The sequence below is a fragment of the Eleutherodactylus coqui genome, chromosome 2 (assembly GCF_035609145.1).
Source record: "Eleutherodactylus coqui strain aEleCoq1 chromosome 2, aEleCoq1.hap1, whole genome shotgun sequence".
Taxonomy (NCBI): domain Eukaryota; kingdom Metazoa; phylum Chordata; class Amphibia; order Anura; family Eleutherodactylidae; genus Eleutherodactylus; species Eleutherodactylus coqui.
Window position 1 is genome coordinate 72,372,093 of NC_089838.1, and position 14,101 is coordinate 72,386,193.

At 39.5% G+C, this 14,101-nt stretch overlaps 1 protein-coding gene across 8 annotated transcripts in view; it reads right to left on the reverse strand.

Annotated features, from left to right (window-relative positions):
* The window catches only part of TENM2 (teneurin transmembrane protein 2), a 1,550,877-nt gene that overhangs the window by 13,567 nt on the left and 1,523,209 nt on the right, over positions 1–14,101 (reverse strand). For all 8 annotated transcript variants that reach the window (XM_066591118.1, XM_066591117.1, XM_066591116.1 and 5 more), the window contains 2 exons: positions 9,629–9,864; positions 425–721 (listed from right to left, as the gene is read on the reverse strand). In XM_066591118.1, the coding sequence (XP_066447215.1) occupies positions 425–721; positions 9,629–9,864 (533 nt within the window). The remainder of the gene's footprint in view (positions 1–424; positions 722–9,628; positions 9,865–14,101) is intronic.

The following is a 14,101-nucleotide window of genomic DNA, read 5'->3' on the forward strand; positions in this document are numbered from 1 at the left end:
TGCTCTGGTAGAGAGCCAGCAATACTCACTCCTGTGCAGCAACCTGGGAGTGGGTACACACAGGGACGAATGTCTGGCATCGTTTGCGTTACATTCGCCCCGTGCAAATGGGACTTAAGGCTCCATGGCAATGCCCTTACCTTACTGATATACATTGTACTTTGCATTACAATTTATGTGAATGATTGATTAGAAGAATAAGCTCTGAAATACCGCAACAAAGAAGGTGAAAGTCAAGGAGCCTCTAAGCCTTAAACATTTCAACCAATTGGCTTTTTCTGTGCAAATTCTAAACTGAACTAGTTGATCTGACTGATTGCTGTGTCTACAGCGCTCCAATTTTTACCTACTCTTACATAGGGAAGCATAAATTACCTGAAAGGTTCACTATAATTACTACATCTGATCAGCATGTGCTCCTTACCTTTTCAAGGTATGTATAACTCCAAGTCTTTCCATCAGCAAAAGCGCGAGAAATAATTCTTCCCTGTTTATCCATCTCAGTTCTTTCACTCATTGCTCCACGTTGAAGTCCAGATAAGCGACCATTGAAGAAATAAGATACGTTGACAGGGGCAAGTCCACTGCTTGGAAGCCACAAAAGTGGTCGCCCTAACTGATCGTAGACAATCCTTAAAGTAAACTTCCGATGATCATCATATATTTTTTCCGTATGGGAATTTCTATCAAAATCTATTGACAGCAAGTTTCTCCCATGCACCTAAGGGGAAAAATAATCAATCATTTTCTGCAATAATGTCAGGTAATTACGCATTTTGTGTTGACAAAACTCTATTTACAAAGGTTATTGGTATTTTCTAACTGATGACATATGGGGTCCAATGTGTCTTTTATTTGTTATTTACATAAATTGATGCTACAATATTCATCATGAAATCCTTATAAGGCCTCCTGTACACGGGCGGGTCGGACCCCGCATGTGGGATTCTAGCAGAGGAGTTCGACCCAGTGCCCGGCCGGTGGCTCCTGTGTACCTGTCTGGTACATGTGCATTAGGTGCCGGTGCTCTGTGATGACGCAGATCCCGCGATACTTCTGCAGGGTTCACTGTGGAAGTGCTGCGGGACGGAGAGCTTCCATTGACTTTAATGGAAGCCGGCCGTGCATAGCCCGCACCAATTCACAGCATGCTGCGATATCTTCTCTGCTAGTGGAAAATCGCAATTAATTTCCACTCGTGGAGATGAAATGGTGTTTTGCAATTGCATGCCATGGGGTGGTATTTGCTGTGGAGGCAGATGCCCGCCGCAGACTCCGCAATGCAAATCTGCCCGTGTGCAGGAGGCCTTAGAGACAGGAGAACAATTTAGCGGAAGATACAGTATTTAACCTCATTAATGTTTCCTTATCTCAGAATTTTTGTTAGCAGAATAACCTAATTGTCAATCTGACCCAGCAAAGTAAATAGCTTGGAGACTAGAAATGTTCCGCTATTTACATGAAGCTGGTTTTTCCTAGGATAAAAACATATATAATTGCTCAAGAGATAATAAAATTCATAATATATTTATCTCTACAATTCTTCATGTTTCACCACAATGGTCTAAACTTTTGTGTGCCAGTGTTGGCATAATGCAGTGCCATGATGACCATAGTAATGTCACCACGAATGCTACAACTGTCTGGTTCGCTCATGTAAAACAGATGTTTCCATGCGCCCGATGTACTTTAATCTATGTCGGCACATGTGCAGTTCATCAGAATGCATGGACAACCCAACACTAGTGACCCAGCTGCTAAGGACATACTTGTACATCAAGAAGCAAAAGTTCATGGTTTCACAGTGGGGGCACATGGCCATAGTTCAGAGAGCTGAAACGGCACATATTTTAAGACTATTACATTGTGTAACTTCATAATTGGCCTAGAGTTAGAGGAATAAAGATTGGTTTTGGACAACCCCTTTAAAAAAGATTCTGTAATCATGTTCATGCTGTCTGAACCACGGGCAGCATGAACCCAGGACAAGTATGCCTATTGCCCCCATGTATGTTTTATTCTGAAGAGCTGAGGCATTTTAGAAGAAATAACCGTTGAAGTTTGACTCAGGAACTAGGCTCTCAGTCATGGAGGCGGGCCATGCTGGCCTCTTCCCACCATGAAGACTGAAAGCTATCCCCCCTTTTGTATATAGGTAGAGAGCTGTCAGTCTTTGTTGGCCATCAGCCATCTCGGCCCACCTCCATGATTAGGAGCTCTGTTCCCAAGTCAAATCTCCAAGTAAGTTTTTTCAGAAATGCTGCAATTTTAGAATAAAACATACACGAGGCACTGAGTATACCTATCCTGGGTTCATGTTGCCCATGGTTCAGCAGCATGAATCTAATGATAGCATCCCTTAAGTTGTATAGTTTGCCATAATAGCAAGCAACATGTAGTGAGAAAAAAAAAAGCAATGGGTGGATGGCAACTAACAGAGGCATCTTAACAGCCACCCAGCACAAAAAGGTTAATGTTAAATGTATCCTTTTTTTTAATATGGGACTCTATGGGCGATGGATAGCATCAGTCAGCGGAATCACTGGGTCAGAAGTGGTGTCCTGTCTCCTTAAGAAGAGCACACCAAAAGTGTGTGAAGACACCTAGGGGGTAAGTGGGTCAGGGGATGGTATAGTCTCTCCCCAAGGACAGCATCCAGAAGAGGTGTGGGGACACCTAAAAGATGAATAAGGAGACTTACAAGGCCATGCTAGCTCCTCTGGGAAATACATGCAAATAAGAAAGATGGAAAAATACCTCTACAGCGCCATCTATTGGATGGCAGCATTCCTTCAAAACAAAGTGACTTTATAACAAGTTTTATCAATGATTGGGGATAGAAAACCAAGCCAGAAAACCATACACAGACAGACTGTTTTGGGGTAATTGCAGAGGGGCCTGTGAGGGGCCTATGACATGGGTCAGAACCGGTGTCCTCAGCGTCATACATCTTGAGATAAGTCAGGTTTGGAAGGATACATCTATCATGTTTCAGAGACTTAAATATTAGCAGTGGAGGGAACCGTGAAGGCTTTCTAAGCTAAGTATACTGAAAATTGAGTTCTTTTAACGTCTCGGGCCTTTCTTATCCCCAGAAAACCCTCTCTAATGACAAGTTTTTAGTCAGGTGATATGATGGGGTTGTGATGTTATTATTTTGCGGTACTTTATACCCACTAATGATGTATTAAACATTTCACATTAGGAAAAGGTTTCTCTGAAACTGAACATTGCACTCCCACTCAGTCTTCAGTGATAGTCTCAAATCAAAAGATAATCTGCTCTTCTCTCTAGTCTGCTGTGGGATTGTGCATTATGCTTTGATTTTACTTCTACCTACTGCTTTTCTATGGAAAATGTTTTACAGTTGTCCTTCCTGAACACGCTTAAATATAGCTTCCTGTAACAGTTTCACAAAAGGATACGTACACATTATTAAAGAGAAGAAAGCTTATGAGAGGTTGTGCTTACTTAATTGAGCATTCTCATTGTGATATGCAAAGGAAGTAGTGCTGCACGGCATAATTACCATGTCATATTAATTATATGGGGAACCAAAACAAAAAAAAGTGTCTAACTCCTACTTTCGCTCAGAACATTAATAGCCACACTATGGCTAAACAGTCTCTTAACGCTGATCTTCCATTCTCTCGAATAGAACAGATTTTTTTTTACTTTTAACATAAGTCAGGATATTCAAGTACTGAAACTGCTGCAATTTTCAGCTACTGTGGAGAGTTCTTCTCACCAGATACTTGTTGCTATGAAGTCCGTGTACATGAGTATATTTCATAGTGATGCATCCCAACAGAAGTATGGCCCCTTTCACTCATGCATTAATATGAATGTAGAAATGACTAACAAGGATCTACAGTATAATGCCATTCGTTCAGGTGATCAGATTTGTTGCTAGGTCGGCATTTGTAGTCGTAATACAAGAAATAAACTCATATTATATGCTTATGTGAAATTAGCGTAAGGCTAGGTTTACATCACATTTCGGGCTTACATCTAGTGGGTCTCTTTGAAGTTGGCGACCAAAGGTATGCCTAAGACATAAGCAACTACATACCAGTATTGTTGACTATGTCTTCCATTGAGTCCCATTAAAAAAAATATATACTGTACAATATTTTTTTTTATTATCAAGTGTATGGGCAGGTCAGTCATTTACTTCAGGAGAGCTTCCTAGCCTATACACAAAATGTAAACCCCAAATTTGGCGTAAACCTAGCTATAAAAAAAACCTAGCCGGTGTCTGGCAAATCTGGAAGCCAATACATACCATTCACATAAAATTGTAGATATAACTCCAAAAAGAAAAGGGAAAGCCAATAGCAGCATATACTAATATATGATATTCCCCATCCCAAAGACTGCAATTCTCCAAGTAAAGGTGATTGTAAATGTCCCAACCAATCTGGGCATGTGACAAGTCATTGGAGCAATTATTGGTGTATCTAAGGTGACAAAACAAGTGGTCCCTAAAAGTTATCAGATCACCTTAATCATGATTCTATGTTACTAGATGTTATAACTAGAGATAAGCGGGCATACTCTCTAAGGACAATTACTCGGGCGAGTATTGTCCTTAGCGTGTACCTGCCCGCTCGAAAGAAAAGATTTGGGTGCCAGTGCGGGTGAGCGGTGAGTTGCGCAAGTGAGCAGCTGGAAACGGGGGGGGGGGGGGAGAGAGATATCTCCCCTCCGTTCCCCACTGCTCTCCCCGGCTGGCACCCGAATCTTTCCTTCCGAGCGAGCAGGTACTCGTTAAGGACAATGCTCGCTTGAGTAATTGTCCCTAGCGAGTATGCTCGCTTATCTCTAGTTATAACCACAATTATAACATTTAATAACAGTTGCCCAATTATTTTCCATTTAGGACCATGGAAATGAGGAAGCAGATTGTTGTTATGAGTGTTATTTACTACTTATTTGCCAAACGTATAGCGCTCTCAAATAAGGGGTTCTATGGTGTTCTTGCTCTTTTGGTCATAAAATAGACAGTTAAATATGTACCTAAAAGCAGTTTTAAAAGGGATGTCCATGCTTGTCTATGGGTTGTGTCTGGTATTGCAGTCTACTTCCATTCACTTCAATGGAGCTGAGCAGCAATACCACACACAAGCTTATGGACAAGGGTGGCACTTTGTTTGGAAGAAAGCATCCATGTTTTTCTAACATTGGACAACCTTTTAAGGTGGCTATACACATTAGAGAGGAGTAGATTGAAATCTAAACAAATGTTGAATGAACAATTGCCTGGTGCATGGTTGTTTTTCAGATACAATCCTACACATTTTATCCATATTGGCCGTTATAGTTGTTCAGATGGGATGCATGTATTCCATGACACCGGGCAACAGATGAGTAAAGTTTCTGCGGACGTTCATTCTGGGAACATTCCTTCAAAGAAACATCTTTTGACTGACTTTCGAACAAAATTATCATCTCTGAGAATGAAGTCAGTCATCTGTTGACTGAAACGATTGATCAAGTAACAATATAGCAATGAACTAAGACTGCTTGGATAGCAATCATCCATTTTCTTCAAATTTAGTCTGATATGTATGGCCACCTCTAGGCCTGAATCACATATACAATCTTTCTGGCACTTTTTGAGCCATTCACAGAACTATGAGTCTTTCCTTACTGTTTGGATGTCTTTGGCTTTAAAGCCCCCATACACATTTGGGAAAAGTCCTGCAAACCCACCAATTTCCCATGTCAATGGGAGCCTCTCAAACCCTTCCTGTGATGTCAGTGAAAAGAAGGCTAAGGCACTTTTGAATTTCAATGCCTGATCCTTTTGTTCTCCCTGGAGATAAGCTGCCACCAGAACTCTCTGGCAGTGGCTTATCACCCTCTGCCTATTCAAAACATACGAATGCTTGGCCCACCTGAGGATTCATCTATATTTTGGAGCTAGAAGAAATAGCTGTTGGACAAATGAGCATTTAGCTGACAGTTGCTGAAGGTGTATTGATATCTGCAGCCTGATTAATGGACAAGTCTTTGCGGTTTTGACAAAGGAGAGTGGAGTTCAGAGGAGGAAAGGTTCAATTCAGATTCCATTCCAATTAAATTGGCTATTAAACTTGTCTTCATGGGATGATCGGAGCTTTGTGAATGCATCACACTATGGTATACCAGGCATCGGGTTATTTGACGTTGATCAGCTATAAATTCAGCAGTTTAAGCCCGGCCTCTTAGCTATGTGAGAAAGGACCATTAATTGGCAGGAAAAGAGCCCGTTGCTACTTAGCAGATTCATTATATACTTGTGGATTGCCACGTCTCATATCTTTCTATTAGACTTTTCAATACAGAGCTCTTGGAAGATGCTGGTTCTTCTTGCGGAAAGGAAATTTATATTTGATTTTATTTCTGAGAAAATGGCACTCCAGTTGTTTTTAGCTTTCCTTTATGTTGCTGTTTACAGCTAAAAAACAGAATTCAGTAGTTGGCCTTAAATGTCCACTGAAGTTGTCATGGAAACTATAGAAGTCAAACTAGGAGAAATGTATCAAGAGCTAATTCATCTTCCTGATTCATAAAAGCAAAAGGGAGAACTGGGGAAAAGTGTCATTGTAATTTGAATCTACACTTTGAAGTAGGCTTTCACTTTAAGTCATTACACTCCACAGCAAAACCGCTCCTCTCAATTCTTCCATGGCGTTAGAAGCTGGAACGTTAAAGATGGAGACGTCACAGAACAAATGAACGCGACCGTCTTGTGCAGAAATGTAGAGGACTAAAGTAGGATTCTGTGAACGTAATATGCAAATTGACTCTATGCAAATTAACTCTAGACTTTCTACTTCATTTCAAATTACATTTTCAGTCCACTCATCCTTCTATAATCTCATAGTGATTTTCATTTAAAAAGAGCTAAACAGAGATGTGATTACTTTAACGGGAACTAACACCAGACAATTAAATTTTGAGGTGTTGATAGATAAAGCAATGTTTTCATTTGCATAAACATGACGCCAGGAAATCTAACCTGTAGCGAGGTTTCACTTGGAAGACTTGTGCATTTAACTTTCGTTAATTACCACAAGTACCTCTATTAACTTTTTAATAATCAGTGTCAGGATTTTGCTGTAGGCTGCTACTTTCTCAAACATAAAAAAAGTCAAAATGCTGAGCTCACTTCTCAGGCAAACAGATTAATTATTGCAAATAATCAACTGCTAAGTCGAAAATCAATTATGCTTTGCTAAAATCCCATTGTTAATGATTGGATTGCCAGATGTGGCCTATTTTTTATCTTTCAGAGCATAGTACCTGCATGGAAAACTATATCAATTTGATTTCTTCTCAAAGTCAAGTAGTAAGAACTAGTCGCCAATGGACGGTAGCTAATGATAGCCACAAATTGATTCCGTGTGACTCGGTCATATACATGCAAGGTTAAATGCTCTCTGGAATTGTGCGACAGGTTATAAGGATACAATATCTTTAGAAACCTAATGGCTATCAAGCAGTAAAACCACCTACAAGACTAGACAACACCAAGGAAATGGTGAATATATGTCACTATATATCATATCGATAGTTACTGGGATATTATGAGCCTAGTTGTCAACTAATAAATAACCAATACTGATGTTTTAGGTTTTTTCAATACACTATTACTTAATGGGGTATACCCCATACTCACAGGGTTGTCTTGTGAATCCCCACACTAATACTACAAAAACAAAAACTGAAAAAGAGATTAAACTTATTTCATATAACAAAAAAAAATCCATATTTTCGAATACATGGGCAAGATCAAACACCAATGTTGGATTCCAAACCAGTGTCGAAATTGGATAGCATTATTATTTTCTAGCATAATGTTTGAATGCTTTTAATATTTACCTACAATAACATATTTCCTCTTTTTTTAATAACGTGAGCTGACTCACATTAAACCACCAATAAAAAAAAAAAACCCCAAATAAAAAACGAGAAACGCAAATCAGCAGTTCGCACTTAGCATTCGAAGATTATTTGTATCTTGCCAGGAGCAGTAAAGGTGGTGAGTATAATAAGGATAAAGATTCTTTTTATTGTACATTCATTCTCTGACAACAATAAATTGCATCGCCCCCTGTTTATTAAACTGCTAATGCAAGAAAATATTTTTAAAAGGGCACATGCTAAATATTTTACAACAGTAGTGTATTTTGATTACTTCTATAACAAGCTTTTATTTTCCTTCCCCACTTTTCCTCCTTCAAAGAGCTCTGCACAATGTGGAATCGGTGCACTTTTTTGTTCATGCCACAGGCAGATAAATTGTATTACTTTTTTGGAAACTATAATGAATAATTTAAATTCAGATAAAAATGTGACCTCAACAGAAATACGGTACAGAATGGATTTTAACGTTTACTTGGGAACAACGTAAAATAGAAGTATTAGTAAATGTATCTCTATAAAACAGACCCAATTTCCCACCAGTTCACTCAATTCCAGAGTTTTATTTTTTTTTTATTTTTTTTTACTTAGCAATTTTACTAAAGGAAAATGGCTTTATTCCAGCATCTGAGGGCAAAGCAAGTCAGGCGATTTTTATTCCAAATGGGTAAACAAATGGTAAATATTAAAATACTAAAACATCAGATATAAAAATTACGAAGTGGGCATATTCTGTATTTTTCAGAAGCACCTGACCAGAGTTGTCCCAATGATCAGATAGCATGTTGTATCAGAGCACTGGCAGATTATTAAGGGAGCGGTCAGGGGTATCTGGATCTATCAGACCCCCCTGCCTCTGGTTCATAAGATGCAGACATTTTGGTCAAGATTTTATCTTGCCGAAAACTGCATCTTATAGTCAGAAAAATATGGTAATTAATTTGAAATGTTGGCATTAATTGTTTTTCAACTGATTACATTGTGCTATACAATGATATTCTTGCACATCTAATATATGAGGTTGTGGCATGATTACATGCCGTAAATTCCTGCACTATGGAGGAAAGACAATATGGATCCATTGTAAAATATATCACCGACGTTAGGAGCCACATTTCACTCTCCTCCCTTGTAATGAGGCTGTTTGTTTAGGTCATGTATCTATAGGGCTGTAGAACAAGTAACGTCAGAATTTCAGAACATCAACAAATCATATTATATAGAGAATCGACCAGGAGGGCTAGTCTTCTGTGTCGTAAAAAGCTCTGGGATCTGACATTGACTAAATTGTCTAGTTCTACTGCTATGTATTACCTTTAATATGCTAGGAGACCATAAAGCAGATCCTAAAATTCAATAACATAAAATGATTTGAAAGCCACAGTACATTCCATCCTACAAAGGTAGTACTGTGTGATCCTATATTAATATCCCCATGTCATTGTCATTTATATTGGTTTTCTCATTATTGGAATATATTGCCTCCCTGTCTTTCTGTATTTATTCAATTCATTTCTGTGATTTATGCTAAATGTAAAAATGAATTACTCTCTGTGCACATAACCGAACATTTTTCAATTGTATCTGGTCAATAAGCATCTGTCATATATTTGTCCATATTCTTTTAATAAAAAGAGCAACACACAATGTTCTTTAGGAAAGAAATAGAGTTTCTCCGTTAACTATACAGTGGTGAGTCAATATAGATAACACTTACTCGGAGCTTCCTTCCAAATACAGTCACTTTGCCTTTTGTTTGTTCTTTCCGTAACCTCCATTCAATGGAGTTCAGGCCATTCTCCATGGGTAAAGATATATTTCGCCTTCCAATTGTAGGTGTCACAGTGCCAGCAAGGATATGGGGTTCACTGTGAAAACTGATGCCCATGCCATTAGCGTACATCACTCTTAGTGTTCCATTACTACATAACTGGTAGCTGTTTCTTACTTGATCTGAGGAAAGCAAAATATTACAAAATTAGAAAATTGAATAAATTACTTTTAGCTGCTTACAATGTTATTTAAGGGGGTTTGTCATTAAAAAAAATCTATACTTACCTATTCCTCCCCAGGCGGTCTACTTATCACATCTTCTACTCACCGATCTTATCCTGCCTCTGCAGTCCCCGGGGTTGCCTCACCTCCAGCTGGCCAAATCTCCTTCTTCTTTTATGCAGCTGCAGTCTTCTTCTGGCAGGTCAGAGTAGTCCATGTCATAGTGATATAGTGTTCACTGCCTAGCTGAAAGCGCCGGATGGTATGTCAGGCTTATGCTGAGACTGCGCATGCGTGCTGTTTCAGAGCGCTTGTATAGGAACTCTCGCGACAAGACTGCACATATGCACAGTTTCGGCATTAGCCCGACATAGCATCTGGGGCTTCCTGCTAGGCAGTAAACACCACGTCACTAGTGACATAACATACATTGACCTGGAGGAAAAATACTGCAGAGAATGTAAGCTTCGTCACTAGAAGACAAAGAATTGGCTCGCTGGAGGTGAGGTGACCTTGTGGGACTGCAGGAGCCAGGAGAAGATCGGCGGAGAAAAGGCGCAGTAAGTAGACTGCCTGGGGAGGAATAGGTAAGGATTGATTTTTTTAATGACAGAACCGGTTTAAGCCCAACATAGACCAACATTAATTGTATCATATGACCTGTGAAAACATTGTGCCTACAATATGATTCTTCGAATGCACATTCTTCTGCTGTATGGTAAAATATGTGTTTAATATTTATTACTCTGGGGAAACATCTGCATGTCTGTTGCTGTAGTTTGTACTCAAAAATGTTCTAAATGAACATCACTCAGTTTTTCCAAGTGTCATTCAAAGTAAAAATTGGGAATATTGGGGGAATACTAATATGGTGACTAGAAGAACTTTCACAGTGCTTCTGAAATGCATTTGTAGCAGTGCCAAAAGCAGCCATATTGGTTCTTTGACATATAATTCTGTAAAATGTGAGAGAAAATGACTAGAGATGAGCGAGCATACTCGCTAAGGGCAATTGCGCGAGCGCGCATTGCCCTTAGCGAGTACCTGCACGCTCGAGAGAAAAGGTTTGGCTGCCAGCGCGGGTGACAGGTGAGTTGCGGCAGTGAGCAAGGGGGAGCGGGGGGGGAGAGAGAAATCTCCCCTCCATTCCTCCCCGCTCTCCCCCGCTGCTCCCTGCCCGCCGCCGGCAGCCGAACCTTTTCTCTCGAGCGGGCAGGTACTCGCTAAGGGCAATGCTTGCTCGAGCAATCGCCCTTAGCGAGTATGCTCGCTCATCACTAAAAATGACGATTCTTTTTTTTTGTTTTTAAGAAAAACAGGGGATGGAAGAATTTGGAGCATAAGCTAATTTTTATTTTGATAGCAGCACATTCTTTGGTTTACTCCATTTAAAAAAAGCTACAAGTTTTAAAGGGAATGTATCAACTATATTTTTTTTACTAATTAAAACCAGTTGGTAAAACATATTCCATTTTTAAGTCTTTTTCTACAGTCTGTACATCGTTATGGGGACTTCCACCTTGGCTGAGCTGTAATTAACAGTATTTAGGGACTTGCTTTACAGCAGCTACAAGGACAGTATTGTCAACGTGAATATCCCTGGACAATGTATCCTAAAATCATGGACAGCCAACATCTTTTATGGACACAATTCTAAAACCATACAGAATAATGAAGAGTATAAGTAATACACATTTACAGGTCAGATACTGACATGAACCAGCAATTACTATGATCTGTAAAATGATAATTACAGTCATAATAACCTACAAGTACTGACAGCCTTCAAAAATATCATGGAAACAACTGATCATTTTCATGGAAACTGCACAAATTCCCTTATTCTTACTTTACAAATACTTAACATAAAAACTTGCAATAGGTTATTTTCTGATTTAAACATTTCCTTTAGAATTCTTATTTCCTGGAATCAGCATAATCTTACACTGCTCTATGCAGTAGTATTGACAAAACCCTGTAAAGACCTACTGGTGTTTATTCCTGTTAAAGTTATCTGTTATCAAACTATATTGACAAAGCAAAAAAGTGTGGTCTACCGAGGGATATATACCTAAATATTGCATGGTGCCAAGACAGGCCTGTGATCGAGCCTTCAGCAAACCTTTCCTGGTGATGCTCCGTCCCCACAGACTCCCCCTCAATAAGTCTAGAGTCTCACCTGCCCGAGGACCTTCCTGCCCAGGGGTCCTTTCGGAACTGCTGAGAGCCTGTTCTGACATTGGAACTCCAGTGAGCTCAGTCTTGAGATTATTCCACTACTTTGCAACAAGTGCTTTTTAGAAAAGTATTACACTAAAGAACTAGCGCTATCTACTATTTACAAAAATTGCGAACAGAACCAAGTAAATGGGTAATAAACGTATATCCGTTCTAAATGCTTAGCACTTAAAAAAAATGTATTGACAATTTACAAAAATTAATAAAAAGTTGCGAAAAATGGTGAAAGTTCAGTTCAGACTTCAAACACATAGATATAGCTATTTTCCTAAATTACACGCCCAGAAGGTCTCATGCGGAATTTAGGTTTAATCTCTATTAAAATGATTATTGCTTTGCTTTCTGTAAAGGTAAAATAGAAAAATACAGGTGTAGACTTTGTGCCGGGTTTCCCCATTTACCTCACATTTGCCAGTGTCAATTTTGCTGACACAATGCACCTGTATTGAGAGCATCCACTTTTTATAGATTTTCTCTCCACTTTCATTTCTAAATAGAATTAAATAAAAAGGAAGAAACCGCTTTTGCTCAAAGGGCTCTTTTCACAGAGCTGAGATCAGCAGAACAAAACAGATTAGTACAAGAAGATCAATTGCTTATGTTTCCTTTATTCTTAGACATTTAGATATGTGCCCTAGGGGATAGCATGTGGAAGCTAACATTTGAAGAGGGGATCTACTGTTCTATTGATAAAACTTACAGACAATACTATCTGATAGTCACCCGTTTCCACAGGCCAATATATCAATATGAAGCCTTGGCTATCTTGTTGACTATCTCATTGTGTGTTTGAAGTTTGTGGTCATCTGCTTGCTGTCATCGGATAAAAGTGACATGCTCTTCCCGAGAATTATTTCTACACCACTGACATCAAGCAAGGCCTGTTAGAGACAATCTCAGCTAACAACATTGCTGTGGCTTTCGCCTCTCGTAAATCCCTGCAAAGGCTATAATATTTAATTAGCACACTGAGTCTTCAACATGCAGTGCACGAGATACCGGTCCTCTACAAAATGCATTGTGCTAATCGAGACCTCACACCCTCCCCTAAATGCGCTCTATACAAAATGCATTGTGCTACTGTCCATCACAGCCTGGAATCAAAGCTTGAATCATATGTATGGAAGAGAGAGTGAAGTGAAAGATCGCATTGACCTAGCTTGTGTATGTAAATGTGCTTATTTGTAGCAGTAGAAGGCACTGTACATTGTTTGGAACAGAATGGGATTTTGTAGCCATTGTGTTTTGGCTTTGGCCTCTACGGGGCCAAGGATTTTAGAAGGCTCATTCTGCTGTAACCACATGACGCTACTAAAGTAGAGGCAGCACATAGGCTACTTACATGTAGCACTATTGTTCCCACTGGTCGTCTGAACACAGATCACAGTTCAACACTGTATTATTGAAGGTGACACTAAGCTGCCATGGTATGACTTTAAGTAACCCTTCACTATGTTTATATAAAGTTAGTTGATTTCGGTGCACATATTTTTACAGTGCCTTTCCCTGCATGCGATATCACATCGTTTGTGTTCTCTGCAACGCAAAGAATTTTTAGTATCCCGTTGAGCTGTGTGTTAGGAAGTTTTACTAAAGAGCGCATGAGATGTGGGACCCACGCACATGGTTGTCTTACAGATCTAGGTTACACCGATCCATAATATAACACCCATAAACTCAATACTGTACCTCTCTATACCTCTTATTATTTAAAGACATAAAGAAGCATGCATGGCCTTATAAGTTTCCTCACATCTACTAGGTGCTCTCCCCAAGGAGAAATGTTACCCCTTCGACCCACGTCATAGACCTCTCACCCTGCCAAGCCAGCAACCTACTGCACACTGATGAGAGGCAAACACCCTGAAACGGTCTGTCTGTACATGGTGATCTGTTCCTTCTGGAGAAGACTCTGGTTTTGACTTATATCCCTAGTTGTTAATGTCTGACCTTTTAA